This window comes from Callospermophilus lateralis, chromosome 13 (assembly GCF_048772815.1).
Source record: "Callospermophilus lateralis isolate mCalLat2 chromosome 13, mCalLat2.hap1, whole genome shotgun sequence".
Lineage (NCBI taxonomy): Eukaryota > Metazoa > Chordata > Mammalia > Rodentia > Sciuridae > Callospermophilus > Callospermophilus lateralis.
Genome location: NC_135317.1, coordinates 95706251 through 95725525, shown reverse-complemented (window position 1 = coordinate 95725525; position 19275 = coordinate 95706251). Strand labels below are relative to the sequence as shown.

At 36.5% G+C, this 19275-nt stretch overlaps 2 protein-coding genes across 3 annotated transcripts in view; one reads left to right on the top strand and one right to left on the bottom strand.

The window, feature by feature from the left end:
* The window catches only part of Dhx9 (DExH-box helicase 9), a 40895-nt gene extending 34402 nt beyond the window's left edge, over positions 1-6493 (top strand). For both annotated transcript variants that reach the window (XM_076873026.2, XM_076873027.2), the window contains 7 exons: positions 21-132; positions 437-598; positions 709-836; positions 2681-2910; positions 3095-3210; positions 3943-4143; positions 5659-6493. In XM_076873026.2, coding sequence (XP_076729141.1) covers positions 21-132; positions 437-598; positions 709-836; positions 2681-2910; positions 3095-3210; positions 3943-4143; positions 5659-6169 — 1460 coding nt within the window. In that variant the 3' untranslated portion in view covers positions 6170-6493. The remainder of the gene's footprint in view (positions 1-20; positions 133-436; positions 599-708; positions 837-2680; positions 2911-3094; positions 3211-3942; positions 4144-5658) is intronic.
* Positions 6494-13269: 6776 nt separating this feature from the next.
* Shcbp1l (SHC binding and spindle associated 1 like) overlaps positions 13270-19275 on the bottom strand; it is a 35728-nt gene continuing 29722 nt past the window's right edge. The window contains exons 8-10 of the mRNA XM_076831506.1: positions 17635-17885; positions 16449-16571; positions 13270-13521 (exon numbers count right to left, since the gene is read on the bottom strand). Coding sequence (XP_076687621.1) covers positions 13270-13521; positions 16449-16571; positions 17635-17885 — 626 coding nt within the window. The remainder of the gene's footprint in view (positions 13522-16448; positions 16572-17634; positions 17886-19275) is intronic.

Below are 19275 nucleotides of genomic sequence, written 5' to 3'. Positions count from 1 at the left end.
ACAGAAATATTTTTCCACAGAACTTGATGCATTGGATGTCAATGATGAGTTGACTCCTTTGGGACGAATCCTGGCTAAGCTCCCCATCGAACCTCGCTTTGGCAAAATGATGATAATGGGGTGTATTTTCTAGTAAGTACTTTGTATTGAAGTTTGGAAGATAAAAAGTTATTTCTTTGAGAGAATGGGAAAGGGAAAATTATGATTCTTGGTCATAATTTATGGTGGATGTTCAGCCATTGTTGTCAGAGGTAATTTCACTTTCTTCTGGAGAAAGTGCCTATATAAATGTTCCTGGTTAAGCCAATTTAGCACTGATAAAAGCATCATTTTAGCCAATAAAGACTCAAACCCACAGCCTACAGTGAGTGCTACCTGACCTATTGGCATCAAGGTTATTATCTAGTCTCAATTTAATTGTCAATTTGTTTTTCAGTGTGGGTGATGCTGTCTGTACCATCTCTGCTGCTACCTGCTTTCCTGAGCCTTTCATTAGTGAGGGAAAGCGCCTGGGGTATATCCATCGGAACTTTGCTGGAAATAGATTTTCTGATCATGTGGCCCTTTTGTCAGTGTTTCAAGCCTGGGATGATGCGAGGTATGGGTTTGAAAGAGTGTTCTAAAAGTTGGGTGAGCTGTTTCTATTTTCTAATCCCATGTGGAGTTCTCTGTTCTTTGACAATGTCTTTTTACCATCCCAATTTATAGAATGAGTGGAGAAGAAGCAGAGATACGTTTTTGTGAACATAAACGTCTCAATATGGCTACACTGAGAATGACCTGGGAAGCAAAAGTTCAGCTTAAAGAGATTCTGATTAATTCTGGATTTCCAGAAGGTAAGCTTCTGTTACAGTAATTTGTGAAGTGATATTGATGTGCCTAGTATAGAATATTCAGACTTCAGATCATATGCTCAATCTTCTTTGTTTTTGGAGGGGGTCACAGGGATTGAACAGGGTCTCATTTGCTTAGTGCCTCACTTTTGCTGAGGCTGGCTGTGAACTCTAGATCCTCCTTTCTCAGCATCATGCCCAGGTTCTTTTTTTATTTTTATTTTTTAGTTGTTGATAGGGCTTTATTTATATGAGGTGCTGAGAATCCAACCCAGCGCCTCACACGTGAGACAAGCACTCCACCACTGAGGTACAACACCACTCTCGAATCGTGCTCTATGTACCCAGTTATTTCTTAGTTTTTTGAACATGGAAGTCCCTTTTAAAAAAGAAACAAAAAATCATGATGTTCAGTACACCTTGAGAAGTGATTTAATTTGAAGTGGTTTTGGTTTTTGTTTTTCCTTTGGTACTGGGGATTGAAACCCCCAAAGGCACTTAAAAATACTGAGCCACACCCCAGCCTTTTTAAATATTTTATTTAGAGACAGTTTCATTGAGTTGCTTTGGGTTTCACTAAGTTGTTGAGGCTGGTTTTGAACTCTTGATCTTCCTGCCTTTGCCTGGTGAGTTACTGGGATTACAGGCTTATACCACCATGCCCAGCTTGAAGTATTTTTTTATTTTAATTTTGAGTCAGTATCTTTGTAAGTTGCTCAGGCTAGCCTTAAACTTTGAATTCTCCTGCCTTAGCTTCCTAAGTTGCTGGGATCTACAGATATATGCTACCATAGCTAACTGCAATTTGAAGTAAAATTTACCACATTTAAGTTTTTAAGTGACTTGATTTGAATTTAAGCTCTTAGAGATTAAACAGGGGTCATTAAGATGTGATACATTCCAAATTTTTTTTTGTTTTAATAAAAAGTTGGTGTTTTCTACCTAGGCTAAACATGGAGAAATAGAAATAGGACATGTTTAGTTGAAACCTTCTTTGGTTGTCGGGCAAAGGTACATTACTGAAAAGATAAAGTAATTCTCATCTGTGGTAAACTGACTGGATTTTTTTTTTTTCAACAGAAAGGGAAAGGCAATTTTATGTGCTAGTTTCTTTATAAAAATTACTGAGCCTCAGCTGTTAGTAACACTTTTTATGGATTATTAACCCAATACCAGAGTTTAAATTATTTATCCAGATTTATTTAATTAGGAGGTGTGAAACTAGAACTCAGATTTAGTCAGAACAAATATATCCTTATTCTTAGCTTACCTTGTTAGGCTTCTTATTATTGATCATGTATTCAAAATGTATAGACTGGGTGAAAAAAAAGCCCTCATTCCAGTGGGTTCCCTTATTCTCTTAGATTACCACTAACTCCATCTTCTACAAGTAATAGCTATCTAATAATAGCCAATAAACACTTTGATCCTATCAGATTAATGTGAATTCAGAGAGTAGATGATTTTTATTGTTTTCAGCAATCATCCTGGCTTCTGTGGTGGTTTTGTGTAGAAAAGAATGCAGATACTTTAGTTTTCTTGTGGGGACTTAGCAGAATTTCTCCTGGAACTTGGAATATTTTTTTCTTTTCCTCTTTTTTTTTTTTTTTTTTTTTTAACTGGTGGACTAGAGTTGTACACGATGGATTTGTTGTTGCATGTTTGTTCTTGCCCAGAATTATAATTTGGCCTTCTTGAATTTGATAGTAAGGTTCTGAGAAGAAAGTTTTTTAGCCAGGTTATTTGTAAAGTGGAAGAATTATTCTATTTAGTTTGCATGCGATATGAGGATTTGCCAGTTAACTGATTTTTTTTTTTTCTTTTTGTTAAACCATTCTTTTTAACAGATTGTTTGTTGACACAAGTGTTTACTAACACTGGACCAGATAATAATTTGGATGTTGTTATCTCTCTCCTGGCTTTTGGCGTGTACCCTAATGTATGCTATCATAAGGAAAAGAGAAAGATTCTTACTACCGAAGGGCGTAATGCACTTATCCACAAATCATCTGTTAATTGTCCATTTAGCAGCCAAGATATGAAGTACCCTTCTCCCTTCTTTGTATTTGGTGAAAAGGTAAGTAAAGGTAAATTTAAGAAAGTTCAAAAATTCAAATTCTTTTTATTATCCTCTGTGCACATTAATTTTTCACTTTTTTGTGAATGTGAATTTTAATATTCACAGTATACATTGTTAATATAGGCATTATTTGACAGTTGGCATATCCATGATTTCCTCTTGCCTCTTTTTCCATTTGCAGATTCGAACCCGAGCCATCTCTGCTAAAGGCATGACCTTAGTCACCCCCTTGCAGTTGCTTCTCTTTGCTTCCAAGAGAGTCCAATCTGACGGGCAGATTGTGTTTGTAGATGACTGGTATGGATTTTCAGATATGACCTCCAAACTGAAATCTTAGAATTCTGAGATATGCCCAAATTCAGCTCTGTTCTGACTTCAATGTGAAGTAAACAATGCAAGATTTAGTGTACCATATTTGGTTCTTTATAACATTTTCTTGGAGAGTGGTTAATGTTGGTCTTATTGTTCTATGTAAAGTATATTTTATTTATTTTTTTTTAATATTTATTTTTTTAGTTGTAGTTGGGCACAATATCTTCATTTATTTTTATGTGGTGTTGGGGATCGAACCCAGGGCCTTGCCCCGTGGTAAGCAAGCGCTCAACTGCTGAGCCATAACCCAGCCCTAAAGTATATTTTAAATTGACTATCCCAGTAGAAGTAAATGCATTATAGATTTTTCACTCATGTCACTGTGAATACTGTTATTACCAGAGTAGACTCTAATTAGAGCTTGGGTGCCATGTGCTCTATAAGACATTGTTGTGTGCATTCTGCCATAATGAAATGGAGCTTGATGGGCAGTCAGTAGGATAATGTAGAAGAGTCCACCATTCTTAAAGAAGTTAATGCAGATTATTATTACTCCTCATACCTGTGTTTGCCTAAGCCTTGGTTCATTTGGATATAGCACTTGTACTTGTTAAACAGTTAGATTTATTCCATGAAAAGCAATCTCTGAATTTAAGGAATCGGAAGTAGTCTTGCTGCTTGTTGTCCTTTTCTTAGTTTTTGTTTTTCTTATTTTAGGATCAGACTACAAATATCCCATGAAGCCGCTGCCTGTATCACTGCCCTCAGAGCAGCAATGGAAGCTCTAGTTGTTGAAGTAAGCAAACAACCTAATATCATCAGCCAGTTGGACCCTGTAAATGAACATATGCTTAACATGATTCGCCAAATCTCTAGGCCATCAGCTGCTGGTATAAACCTTATGATTGGCAGTGCACGGTGAGTACCACATTGCTTTCTTTGAATCAAACAGAGGCTGGATATTCCTTGTAGACCTCGTATTCCCATATTTAGTTGATGGAACTAGGCAAGCCCTAAATACAAAAATTAGTTGGGCTGACATACCCAGAACAAAAGAATACCATCTACCCACCTCCTCACCTTTTCCCATCTCTGTTAGAGATGTCAAAGAACCTTAAGTGTACGTACATGGGTCAGAGTGGTTCACCTAACCAGGTAAGTGATATAGCCTAGATAGTTCTCTTATCACAACATTATTTTGGCATTTCTGAAGAAAAAATGTGGATAGGTTAAATTGTTTCTTAAATGTAAAGCATCAGGCTTTATTTTGAGGACATAAGAGTATGAAAAGATGAAATTTTTCTTAAGAATTTTTTTTTTGCCTCATCTTTTTTTCTTTGCCTTCAGCTTATTATTTTGGGAATATTTGATACCTACAGAAAAGGCACAATATAAAATGTGTACCCATGTGGTCTTCATTTAGGGTCATTTTTTTTTTTTTTTTTTTTTTTGGTACTGGGGAATGAACCTAGGAGCACTTCCTAATGAGTTGCTTAGTGCCTCGCTAAGTTGCTAAGACTGACTTTGAACCCAAATCCTTCTGCCTCAACCTTGTGATGATCTGGGATTACAGGCGTGTACCACTGTGCCATTTTGGAGCAATTTTTTTTTTTTTTATTTCAAATGGTGCTTTGGCTTTTCTCTACTGCAGTGGGGATTTTACTACATAAACAGGTTTCAAAAAAAATCAATAGAAGGTGGGCAGTGGAGTAACCTGAATTCATAGCTGTTGTATCTGACTTGGATAGCTATTGGATTGCTAGTGTCAGTCTTCAGAGTGTTCCATGCTAATAAGCTGAATTAGAATTGTTTTTCCAAAGCATCTTGATTTGTAGATTTCCTTTAGCCCTCATTTTTATCATTCGCATTATGAAACAGATTGTCAAGACAGTTTTCAAGAACACTTCTGAGGTAATACAGGAGAATACCAAAATTTTGGTGTTTGGTAAATACCAAATATTTGGTTTATTGCCAGTGCTAGGAACTTCTTCTAGTGTATTTTTAATACTTGAATTTATTAGAACATTGTATATTGAACTGAGTAAAAAAAAAAAAGTTGTAAGGACAAAACTTTCAAAATTTAAGGCCTTTGAGAATGAAGCAGGAAGAACTTTTAGACTGTTTATAGTTGTTTCCTGTAGATAGTGTCTCTTTTAAAAATGCATATTAGATTCATTTCAGTTTGTATTTGTGCGTTGGTCTACATTCTGTTTTGCATTAAATTTTCAAATACAGTTAAATTTATATATTTGGTTGAGTAATTCAGAAGTGTTGAAAGTTGTGGGATTAGGGTGTAGCTAATGAATGGTAGACTGCTTGCTTAACATGTACAAGACTGTTTGATCCTAGTTCTACAAAATAAATAAAACACGTGTACATGTGAGGGGGGGGGAAACCAGATTTACTAAAATGGTGGTTTTGTGCTTTTCCTAGGTATGGAGATGGTCCACGACCTCCCAAGATGGCCCGATATGATAATGGCAGTGGATATAGAAGGGGAGTTTCTGGATATGGTGGTGGAGGCTATGGCACTGGAGGCTATGGTGGTGGCTATAACAGTGGAGGTTTTGGTGGGGGAGGCTATGGAGGTGGTGGTGGCGGTGGCGGAGGCGGAGGCTATGGAGGTGGTGGTGGTTATGGTGGTGGCTCCAACTCTTATCGAGGAGGATATGGTGGAGGTGGAGGTGGTGGTGGAGGTTACAGAGGAGGTTTCCGAGGAGGTTATAGGGGAAACTTTGGTGGAGACTACAGAGGATCTGGTGGAGACTACAGAGGATCCGGGGGAGACTATAGAGGATCTGGGGGAGACTACAGAGGATGTGGTGGAGATTATAGAGGATCTGGAGGATTCCACCGAGGATCTGGGGGATTCCATCGTGGTGGTGGTAGGGGGGGCTATGGTGGTGGCTACTTTGGACAGGGAAGAGGAGGTGGTGGTTATTAAAACTTGGTTATGTCAGTGCCTGTGCATAGACAGTTTTTGGAAAAAAAAAAAAAGCATGCTGTGTGTATTCCCATGATGTTTATTATTTGCACCAAAAGAAAAAATAAACGCATTTTCCACCTATTCTGTGGTTCATTGTAGTTTAAGGAAACCAAGCATATAGACACATTAGTGATTTTTGTTTATATTATGTAAAATATGATCTATTATAAAAGTACTACAGTTTGTATTTTTTCTTTAAGGAGTAAAGATTTGCCTTCTAAATTAACTTGATATTTTCTTGGCTTTTGTTTAATACAATAGAAAATAAAGTATTCCACTGAATGCTGACTGTGTGTAATTGATTAAGTTTACAGTGCCAATCATATTTGTTCTTTGTACTCTGTAGTTTTTTGAGAAATATGCAAGTGATATTAGTACTTGTAATAGAATAAATAGTCTTAGAATTGAATTGCTGTTTCACCATATATTGACCAGTGAGTGCCCAAGTCAAGTGGACCTCCGTGTAACTAGGGCTGAACATTTTGGCTTCCTCTGAAGCTGTGTCTGAAAAAACTTCAAAATTGAGATCAGCATTTTCTTTTCTAAATTAAGGTAGACTACATCTCTTTACCACTTATGTTTGATATGTGGTTAGTAAGACTGTCTGTGAGGACTCTGCTTTCTTTTGACCTTGGGATTGTGAAAAATACTATAAGAGGCATAAGATGAATAATGCCTCACTTGACTGAATTCTAGCCCCCAGCAACTTTTCCAGTGGAAACATGGAAAAAACCTTTCAGAATTGTTTAGGTAAAACCCTGCAACCTGTATAGGTTTCTAGAGCTTCCATTAGTTTGTTTTTGCTGTGCTGGGCTCTGTGAATTTAAGCTGTTGGGTCTAACTCAGTAGTGTTATCCCTCTGTTGTAATCCAAAAAGTGCTTCCATCATAGGATTCTTTCATAGTTGGCTTGTTTTTTTTTTGTTCTAGTGATTGAATCCAAGGTCTCCCAAATGCAAGATGAGTGTCATTTGTTTCAGAGAATCTTTATGTAAGAGTTGATTACAACTGAAAATTCACAAAGCTTTGCTTTGTTAACTAATTTTGTGGCATATTACTATCTTGCGTCAACCAGTGTTTCGTTTCTCAACTTCCCCATATAGTCCACATATAGAAAATACTTTTCTAAAAATGATGCCTGATGACATACTGGAGAGAAAGGGACTGGAAACTGGAGAGGATTTGGGGGTAAAAACCAGGGTTTGAGGCTTCAGTGAGTTGTCATGGACAATTGTGTCAGCTGTTGTAGAAGTTAAGGTGGTTGAGCATGGACCTGATTTGCAGCCCATCGTGTCCATGAGCAGCTTGTTGTACACTTGGTACCTTCATTGCACTTCTAAGCTTCATTATTTGTTTCTTCTGTACTGAATGTGGCATGAAAGGTAATTGTAAATTTCCAGAGGTCCTCAAAGTTGGGAGGAAATAAAAGTTATTGTAGCAATTCTAGAAAGCCAATCTCTAGAAGTTCTCAGTGTCAATGGGCAGGGTCTTCGACCAACTACTACCTAATGTGGTGACATTCTGTGAAGCTGCTCAAATCTCTGGATATATATATGTGTGTGTATATATATATATATATATATAATATATATATATATATGAGAATAGGGATTTATACAGTTGGCTTTCATGATCAGAAATTGCTTAGTCCATAATGGCCATCTGCACACGGAGGTCTGGAGGAACTCAGCTGCTCAAAGAAGCTGGAGCCTCAGAAGGAGGCACCAAAGATGCAGCCCCAGTCTGAGACTGAAGGCCTGGCAATTGGGGAGAATTGCTGGTCAGAGTCCACCTTGAAGAGTAAAGGATCCTAATACCCTTGCGCAATGCTCAAGGGTTTGTGCAGCCATGGTCACACTCAAAAATTGAGCTTGCATTCACCATCTTGCACCTTTTGTCCCATGCGGGCTGTCCACATTATGCAGGGTGGATCTCTTTCACATGCCAATCAAATTTGGAAGTCTTCGTTGACATACCCAGAAGTTTCTTAGTCCTAGGAATCTCTAAATTCAATGAAGTAGACAGTCCCTCTGAATTTGGAAACAGTTGGAACATGAAGATAGTAAAGACATCAGAAATGGAATTTATAGTTGGATTGAAACATTTTAGCTGGATGTGGTGGTGCATTCCATGTGAAAAAAGAAACCTGCATATTTTGATTTTGAGAAAAGGCACTTGAATTTCACTGTATTTGCTAGGTTTTAATTACTGTCCAGAAAACTGGAAGTTTTAGGTTATATTTGATACCTTTGTTATTTGTCAACTGCCGTACTACATACAAAAAAGGTTTCTGGACCGAGTTAGGAAACTTAACTATAGAAAACAGGTTTAAAGAAAAGTAGAATCTTTAATTCCTGTATACTGATTAAGGTGATCTAATATCTCAATTTGCTTAGGACCCTGTGATTTCCTGAGATACCAGAAGTCCTGAGCAAAGTAGGGTGAGTTGGTCACCTAAATGGAAGCACTTTTAGGAATTGTGAAACTTTGGAATCCTATATTTCTTTCAAATCTACAATTAAATTTAAAGAAATTGGTCTTATAATCCAGTGTGCTATGTTTCTCAACAGTATATCCATAAACAAAAAGTAATGTACTTGTCACCTACTTTTAAATCTTTTATAATTATTTTAAATGATTAAAATTTATAGTTCTAAAGTAATAGGATTATTAGGTAATAAATAATAAGTAGAATTAGGTTAACCTGTTGGTCGAAATCTTTTTCTGGCATTCATAATTGTTATAAGGATTTCCAGATTAACATAGTACCTCAATGAAATTTGTAATGGCTTCTAAATTTCATTGATAAATGAATATGTAGCCACAAAATTATTCTGAAAAATTATCAAAAATATAACAGCATAATTAAAATATATCATGTTACAAAGTTAAATCAGATTGTTAAAAAATAAGGACCTAATTTTTTTTTAAGTAAACAAGATTCTTCGGAGAAAGGAACACATTGTTAAAAGACAAATAACTGTTAGGTGTCAAATAATATTAAAAAGGACACATTGATCAGTGTGTTCAGTGATCTCAAGCTTCTGAGGAGTAAGACTTTGGGAATATAATGAAAACAATCTAAATTTCCCACCAAACATGTACACGAAGTTTTTTATTTAGAATTTCAAGTACATACTCACCCTCTGTTTAAGAACTTCAGCTTAAGAAGATGTTTTTTTTTTTCCACGTACTGAAAACTTTTTTTTTAACTTAGTTGTAAATGGACACAACACCTTTATTTTGTTCTTTTGCTTTTATGTGGTGCTGAGGGAGTGAACCCAGTGTCTCTCACATCCTAGGCCAGCACTCTACCCCTGAGCTACAACCCCAGCCCCAAACTATATAATTGTTTTATTTTTGCTTTAATATATTGGGAAAATTAGACCTGTTCAAATTCACTGCTTTCCAGTGGACATAACTGTTAACATATATGGTAATTGCACGTCTCAACTCAAATGTCTCAAAGAATGGAGACTTGCAAACAAAACAGTTTCCATAATTGGGTTCCCTGAGCATGCCTTTAAGCCACCTGCCACTTTTACTTCTTGTAAACTGAGAAGAGGCTCTAGCACTGTGGATTCCATCTGGTCTTCAGTTGTTCTGCCCTACCTGCTACTGGAATAGCAGGAGAAGGAAATCTTCACTCTCTGAGAGCCCACCATGAAAAGGCAAAAAGAGGTTCTAATTTCTTTTTTTTAAAGAGAGAAATAGATAAAACATCTCTGTTGTATGTGGTGCTGAGGATCAAACCCGGGCCACACGCATGCCAGGCGAGCGCGCTACCGCTTGAGCCACATCCCCAGCCCCCGAGGTTCTAATCTTATCCCACTCCATCGACAGCATTTTGGTACTGGGTATTGAATCCAGGGATGCTCCACCACTGAGCCACATCCGCAGCCCTTTTAATTTTTTGAGACAAGGTCTCAATTGTCCAGGCTGCCCACAAACTTGATCCTCCTGCCTCAGCTTCCCTAGTAGCTAGGAATACAGATGGTTACCCAGCTCATGGCCACCCTTTTAAACTCAATTTGGCCAATATTCACTTCTAGAATTCTACCATTTACGTCCCTGGCATCTTTGAAAAGTGTTAATTGTAAAATCTTAGTTCGGTCTTTTTTCATAGGCAGAAACACACCAATAGCATTTTAAAAGTAAGCGACTGAACAGTTGTTGATGCTCAGAGCAGTGTAGATATAATGATTATGAATCCAGTGCCTATACGACAATAAATTTAAAGCCTAGTAGAAAAACTAAATATGTGCATTTATCTTTATGAAGCCATAAGTTGTATAACAGAAATAGGGAATCATCTCTGCTTTTGTTTTTAAATTAGTCTCAAATGCATTCACATTGTGGGCCCATGGGTGTAGTACAGTGGTAGAGTCCATACATTACACACGCAAGGCTCTGGTTCAATACCCAGCACTTATTTGGACTCTGCCACTGTGCTACACCAGCTATTCAATGCAGTTTATATCCAATACACAGTTTGTATATTATATATAATATACATTATATAACATAATGTATATTATATAAACTGTATTGGATAGCTGGTCCTGGTGGAGGTGTCCAAGTCTTAATCCCGAGAACCTCTGTGATTACATACTTTGCCTGGCAAATGTGATTTAGATTAAGACCTTTGAGTTGGGGAAATAATTCTGGCTTTTCCAGGTGGCCCTCAATATAAACACATGAGTCCTTACAAGTGGAAAAGGGGAGAGACTTGATCCACTGTTGATAGCTTTAGAGAAAGGAGCCCATGAGCCAAGAAATGCAGTTAGCTGTTGAAGCCAGGACCCTCCTACCCTCCTCTGACAAATGTCAGGGAAATGGCTCTCTACCCTCCAATCCTGAGGAACTGAATTCTGCCAATTCACCTGAACAAGAAGACATCATCCCCAAGAGTATCAAATAAGTAATGCAAACCCAAACTCATTGACAGACACCTTGCATTAGTTCAGTGATTCCCATGCATGTCAGACTTTGAACCTGCAGAACTGATACTTTGTGTTGAGCCGTTAAGTTTGTGGGAATTTATGACAGCATCACTGTGTGTGTGTGTGTTTCTCATTATAGGGTTACAGGGGAAAGAGGTGGGAGGATGAAGAATTATTAATCTTAAAAATGCTTTGTGCATCCCTTAGGGATGTAAGAAAAAACAGCATCATGTAGTCTGAGGTTGGCTTGGGAAAAAAGAAACCAACAGTAGCAATAGAATGGAGGTGGATGATCAATGAGCAAGAAGTTTGATAGCAGAAGCCTACTGCTGCTTCTGCTCACTCTCAAAGATCTTTGCCCCTATCTTCTGAGACCAAAAACTGAGGAAGGTAGAAGAGGGTTGGAAAGAAAAGTCCTTACTCTTATTACTCATCAAATTCTTGAGATTGATTTTGTTAAGGATCCCATGAGTAACCCCTGGAATTATAACAAACTCATAAAACGATGTGTAAACAAAGACCTTGTATAAACACTTATAGAAATGCCTCCAGAGGTTCTTTAGGGAGGTGGGTACACTGAAGAACAACTAGGCCTTTAAAAATTCAGCTGGTTTTGCCCCACACCAGTAGTCCTAGCTACTTGGGAGGCTGAAGCAGGAGGATCACAAGTTCAAGGTTAACTTTAGCAACTTAGACTCAGTCTCAGAAAAAAACAAAAAACTGGGAATGTAGGGCATGTAGTTCAGTGAAGGAGCACCCCAGGTTTAAACCCCAGTATCATAGTTGCTGTAAAAGTCAAAGGTTTAAATATTTGTGCCTGAGTGCTCTTTTTAGTATCCTTAAGTCAATATAATTGTTTTGTGATAAAGACCATTTGTTGTTTCTTAAACCCCTATTATGTAATTTTTTTCATTTGTTCTTTTTTTCTATAGAGATAATCATATGATTCTTGTCTTTAAATCTATTGATGTTCAACTCCCTATTTTAAAGGACAAGTGGTTATCTCACAAAGATTTTATGGTCTAGTCTCATTTACAGCTAACTCTAGCCATTCGATTAGGTTCTAGCTAGTGGTTTGAAAGTTGAAATGTGTGCACTTCAGTAGAAAGGTCCTCTCTCTTCTTGGTTGGAATTTGGACATCGCGGTTTGAGCAACAATCTTTGTTTTGGAATGAGGGGTGATTTTTAATAGAAGCCATACAGTGCTAAAACAAGATGGAAGCTTGGACTTGTGACAATATTAAACACCTGTGTATCAGACCTGCCTTGAGTACCTCTGCATTTTTTTTTAAACATGGAACATTTCACAAATGTGCTTGTTATGTGTATGCTATATCATTCCAATTTTACTTTGTTCCACCAAAGCAAGTACATGTTTTTTGTTTTTTGTTTTTTTTAGTTGTAAATGGACACAATACCTTTATTTTTATATGGTGCTGAGTGAGGCTCCAACCCAGTGCCTCACACTTGAGAGGCAAGTGCTCTGCTGCTGAGCCACACCCCAGCCCATGCACATGCATTTTTTAAACATGAGGGAGGGAGAAACATGTTTCTATATTGTTCACTTCTCTCATTTTGGATTTCCTTAACTTCAACCTAATATTATTTCAATATAGTGCTGTATTATTGTAAAGATCACTGGGAATTTACTATAAAATTAATTTTATCTACTCTGCCTAGAACACTGAATACTGTTTATTGGACTAGGCACTAAAAAACACTATTTAAAGCCATATTTGTTTCTGAGTTAAATGGTGATTATACCTCATACACTAAAAACTACTAATTTATACACATTTTTTATTATTTTTGTTTATATGGTGCTGGGGATTGAACTCAGGGCCTTGTACATTCGAGGCAAGAATTCTACCAACTGAGCTATCTATATATCTCCAGGCCCTGATTTATACACTTTAAAGAATGAATTTTATGGTATTCGAATCATATCAATAAAGCTTTTTAAAATGTTAAAATGAATCATTCAATGAAAACATTTAAATGTTTTAATTTTTTAATTAAATCATCTTTGAATTTAATTGAAATATCATTTCTGTGGGACATGAGAATTATTAAACAAATTCTTAAAATATAAAACTTTAATATTTATCCAGATGCTTTAACTGGTGACTATTCTGATATCCCCCTTTAAATTTGCTTCTATCTTATTATTATTCATTTCCAGATTCAGGTTTTGCATCACTTTGGAGAGCATTTTATCATCTTTTTTATCTCCTGAAGCAGCTCCTTTGTTGAGAGTTTGTTCTGCTACAATGAAAAACTGTTCAGTTGGTTGAAGAATGCTTACTCCATAGCCATTGTTGTTGTATATGTGATTATTAGTCATCTTCAATTTGGGCGCTGGCAGAACCTGTTAAATTAATTGAGGAAATTAGTTATTAAATAATTTTAATACAAAGAACATATAAACAAGTTAACCTTATATGTTAAGTTACTTTACAATAACAAGTTTTGAACAAGTGTGTTTTCCTCATGTTGATTAATGTAAAAATATTAAATGAAGTTGTCAGTTTATTTTTATCAGCTTTAGATAAAAATCACTGATTGTAATTGGGAATACAGCAATGGTCCATAAAAGCGACCTCTAGGGCTGGAGTTGTAGCTCAGTGATAGAGCATTTGCCTAGCATGTGTGAGGCCCTGGGTTCAATTCTCAGCACCACATATAAGTAAATGAATAAAATAAAGGTCCATCAACGTCTAAAAAAAAATTTTTAAGTGACCCTCTAACAGGTAAAGCATGAAAACAATTTATATTATGAAACAAAATAGGGTAGTATAATATAGCATGACTTGGTGGGAGTGTGGGGAGGGGTCACTACTTAACTGGTGTTCTTTATAGTAATGGCTTCTTTGAAAAGGAACAATTACGGGCTGGGGATGTGGCTCTAGCGGTAACGCACTCGCCTGGCATGCGTGAGGCCCGGGTTCAATCCCCAGCACCATATACAAATAAAGATGTTGTGTCCGCCGAAAACTAAAAAATAAATATTAAAAATCCTCTCTCTCCCTCTCTCACTCTCTTTAAAAAAAAAAAGAAAAGAAAAGGAACAATTACGTTCAGATATAAATAATAAAAGTTGTCAAACATTATTTACAGACCTATAGGAAGAATGTTTCCTATAGGTCTGTAAATAATGGCCAGAACAAGCTTCACAATATCTAGGAGCAAAAAAGAGCCAGTGTAGCTTGAATATAATACATCAGAGGAGGAGTGGACAGAGAGAAGGCTGGAGAAGGCCACAGACAGTCTTGTCAGAGTTTATAAACATTTATAGAAGTTTCAGAGCTGGGGTTGTGGCTCAGTGGTAGAGTGCTCGCCTAGTATGCATGAGGCACTGGGTTCAATCCTCAGCATCACATAAATATAAAGATATTGTGTTAACCTAAAACTAAAAAAAAAAATTTTAAAAAGTTTATTAAACATCAGTGTATTGTTAGAGTCTGTAAACAAGTCTGGATGGCGCCTGGCAAAATGCCAGAGGGAGTGGTTTGTGAAGTAAGGCCAGCAAGCCATTAAGTGTGGAGATTCCTTATTGGTTGACTGCTGTATCTAGTTTATGTTAATTAGATAAGCTGTGTGGAATGTATAAATACCACTCCTGTCCTACAATAAATGGCTCCCACTCCTGCTGTATCAATGTACACAATTTGCTTGTCACCCCCCGGTTATTTTGCTGCAGCCGAACTGCGACAGTGTATATATTTAAATCCTCTGAGGATCTTGTTAAACATTGGGATCAGTCTGGGGTACGACAATATTCTGCAAGGGTTTTTGTTTATTGTACTGGAGATTGAACCCAGGGGTGCTCTACTGCTGAGCTACATCCCCACTCCTTTTTATTTTTTGAGACAGGGTCTTGCTAAGTTTCCCAGGCTGGGCTTACACTTGTGATCCTCCTCAGCCTCCTGAGAAGCTGGGATGCCAGGCATGAACTACCACGCCTGGCTCACTATTCTGCAGTTCTAACAAGCTACCAAGTAATGCCAGTGGCTCCCACTTTTGAGTAGCAGGGGTATATATATGGTTCTTAAATTGTGTGTGGACCAGCTGTATTAGCATCACCTGGGAACTTACTAGCACAAACCCTGAGGCTTCACCCCAGAGTTAATCAGAAACTGGGGTGTACTAACATTTAAGAACCATTGAAAATTTGAAAAATACTTAAGAACAGAAAAAATGTTTTAAGTAAATCAGATTTCAAAATTGCTCTAATGGTGTCCAATGATCATTTGTACCTTCTTTTTCTATTCTTTCTTTCCTTTTTTTCTCTGTGGTGCTGGGGATCATCTGTAGGGTTTCTCACATGCCAGATCAGCATTCTGCCACTGAGGGACATCCCCAGCCCCTGTACTTTATTTTCAACCAGTTAACTGTCTTAGGGTTCAAAATCAAGTTGAGGGTGAGGGCAGTAGGGCAGGGAGGTCTACTAGTACAGGTTGAGCATCTCCTAATCTAAAAATCCAAAATCTGAAGTGTTCTAAAATCCAAGACTTTCTGAGTGCTGAAATGATACCAGTTAATCTCCACACCATGAAACTTTCATGCACAAAATTATTTAAAATAATTTAAAGAATTACCTTTTAGCTATGCATACAAAGTGTGTGTGTGAAACAAATGAATCTTGTGTTTATATTTGGGTTCTATATCTAATATATAGTATTCATAAATATTTTTAAATTTTAAAATATCAGAACTCTGAAACACTTGTGGTCCCAATCGTTTCAGATAAGGGAAACACAACCTGCGCCTGCCTTTATGTAATTTAAAATCTATTTGAGGAAAGAAAACATGCATTCACAAAATAGAATTATAGCGATTTAGGCAAATTTTCATCAACATAAAACATTGTTAACTACCTAAATCTAGAGAGACCTAAAAAGATGTTTCCCAGAAAAGAGTGGGAAGGCATTTTGCCTATAAATTATTGCTATTAATATATTCATTGTTTTGCTTTACAAATTTTGAAAGACTTAAAATGTTTAATATATTATTTTCTTAATTTGTTTTACTTTCCAAAATGTGTTATAGATATGCTCAATGAAAAAATCTCAATATTTTCATAAGAGAAAAGCATATCTACTTGCTCATATTCCAGCTTATTTTCTAAGATTTTTAAGTTGAAATTATTAAACTAGAGGGCTAAATATATTTCCCTTCAGCCTCATTAAAACATATTTTATTGTACTATTCTTTTAAGACTAAAGCTAATATTTTATTACTTTTCTAATACTTAAAATTCTCATGACAATTCTACATTAAGAGTTAAGACAATACCTTCATATTAACTCCACCTAATGTGCTTTTTGAACTGTCACTAGTTCTGAGGTTATTACAGTGATGAATTTCATTCCTTTCCAGAATGGCTATGCTCCCAGGATACAGTTCAACACCAGCACCCTATAAATTAAAATCAAATAAAACAATCATGTACACATAGACAAGGCCCTCTATGAAATTGTAATTTATTTTCTAGTGCTGTGGATCAAAACCAAGGCCTTGCACATGCTAGGCAAGTGCTCTGCCACTGAGCAACACCCCCAGCTTGAAATTTTTAATTCTGTATTAGCAATCTAAACACAAGCTACATAAAAACTCATGATAATGCAGACAGCAATTTATTGTGGAGATATTTTTTGTGTGTGGTACTGGGGATTAAATGCCAAGGCTGACTTGAACATGCCATCCTCCTACCTCAGCCTCCCCAGAAGCTAGGATTACAGATAGGCATATGCCACCACAACTAAGAGAATGCTTTAAAAATATTGAAAAGTAAATATTTGTGTTGGGGAACAGGCCTAGAAAGAAGGTTGAGTAATATAGTCCATTACCTTACTCTTCTACTCAAATGAATTCTGTAAAAAATAGGCCAAAACCTCGTTAAGCAATTGTCTTACTAGTTACAAAAATTTATTGCTACTATACATCCTTAATAATGCTCTATAGTATATTCCTCATTTTAGTGGAAATTAACAAAAAGTCATCCTAAAAAAATTGCTTGTGTTTTCTGTTTCTTTTCATCATTTTTCTCAGTTCTCCTATCCTTTAATGAACTTTGTGATTTTTATCTCAATATTAAAAGTTTTCTATGTTCCAGTGATTTGTAAATGGTCAGAACTAGTCTGAACACCTTAAAAACAATTTCTTCTAGCTTGTAAGCACTTACTTCTTTTTAAATAAACTATCAAATAATTGACTCATGATCTGTTTCATAAGTGCTGATTTCTAATTTTAAAAAAATAATTCTCAAATCACAGATTGACTCTTTACCTTGGACACTTGGGCAATCCACTTTTAATGAAGTATGCAGTTGCTCACTTTTGTTAATTTCTACCAGTTTATAAATTGAGTTATTGTTCCATTCAAAAGAAAGATAAAGAAATTGTTATCCTTTGTATGTTAAGATCACCCAAAATTGTTAGCTGTTGTCCTCTAAAGCCATACTTTCTATAGAGTGGAGTACCTGGGCACCAGTTATTTCACTGTCTGTGATTGTCAGAGCGGCCCCGGTCAGAACGCACACTCCTGTTCCTTCACATTTTAATACACAGTTTTCTAGAGTCATGTGACCAGACTCCACCACCACAATACCATCAACCGTCCCTTGTTGTATCAAAGACAGATGCATTAGCTTCACATTGTCAGCTTTGGACACCACAAAACTGTCATGAGAAGGTTCAGAAGTAATCATAATTTCCTCTCGCTTTCCAACTCCTGATACATAGGGACAAAAATATAATTAAATCAGTAATCTAAAACTTTAAAGACCTTTAGTCATTCAGTAATACTTGTTATTCCTTTCATGTATTTTAACAAGATAGACTACTCAGTTGTTAACTAAGTAGATGTTTAACTAGAATGTAATCTTTTTTTTCCTGATTTTGATGCTGTGATGGGAAAATCTGGGCTTATAATCAATTTAAATGTACCTGTAATATTTATTCAACATACTAATTCCACAAATAGTTCCCTAAATTTTATAATCAGCAGTCATGTACAAATGTCTAGAATATAAAATATATGTTTATAGACATTATATATTTTTATATAAATAAATAAGTAAATAAATATATATATATATGTACACCTTAACTTTGGTTTCAAATAGTAATTAATTACCATCATATAAGATTGACTCTTAAATTAGCTTAGACTAATATAATCATACCAATAATTGTACTCTAGAATAGTTAAAACAATTATCTCAATTTAGTATCAAGAAGACTACAGATGTCTTAAATTACATTCATGATCCTTACTACCCACATAGTTAGCTAACACTACTGATGACACTCATGGAAATATAGTGAAAATTTTGCTTCATTTTTTTAAACGAAAGGTGGAGTTTAAGTCAACTTTCTTTTCTTTTGGCCGGACAATGGGAACACCTTACTTCAAAATTAAAAGGGCAGCCAGGCCTCATGGCTCACACCTGTAATCCAGCAGTTTGGGAAGCAGAGGCAGGAGGATTGCAAGTTCAAAACCAGCCTCAGCCTGAGACCCTAAGCAACTTAGCAAGACCCTGTCTCAAAATAAAAAATAAAATGGGCTGGGGATATTGATTAGTGGTTAAGCACCCCTAGGTTCAATATCCTCGGCATCAAAAAATAAAAGGGCGGAACTAAAGTTACTGAACATGTTGAGAACGTAAAAGAAATTTAGTAAATCCTGTTTTTTCTGTTTGTTTTTCCTCACATGAACTGCCTTTTTGAGAAAATGCTAAGTATATTTTAGAATAACCTTCCGTTTAGGTTTTCTTCACATCACTAAGAGATGTGCAGTGGAGATGGATAAGAAAAAGATAGTTTTTGGTTTAAAAAGATATACACACACACAGGAAATGTGATGGACATTCAGGTGCAGTGGTGCATACCTGTGGTCACAGTTGTTTGGGAGGCTGAGGTGGGAGAATTAGCTCAAGAGTTCAAGACTAACCTGGGCAACACAGTGAGACCTTCTCTCAGAGACACAGAGATGGAAAGGTGGGGAAGGAAGCCAGGTGTGGTGGTACACACCTGTAGGTAATCCCATCGGCTTGGGAGGTTGAAGAGGATTGCCAAGTTCAAAGCTAGGCTTAGCAACTTGGTGAGGCCCTGAGCAATTC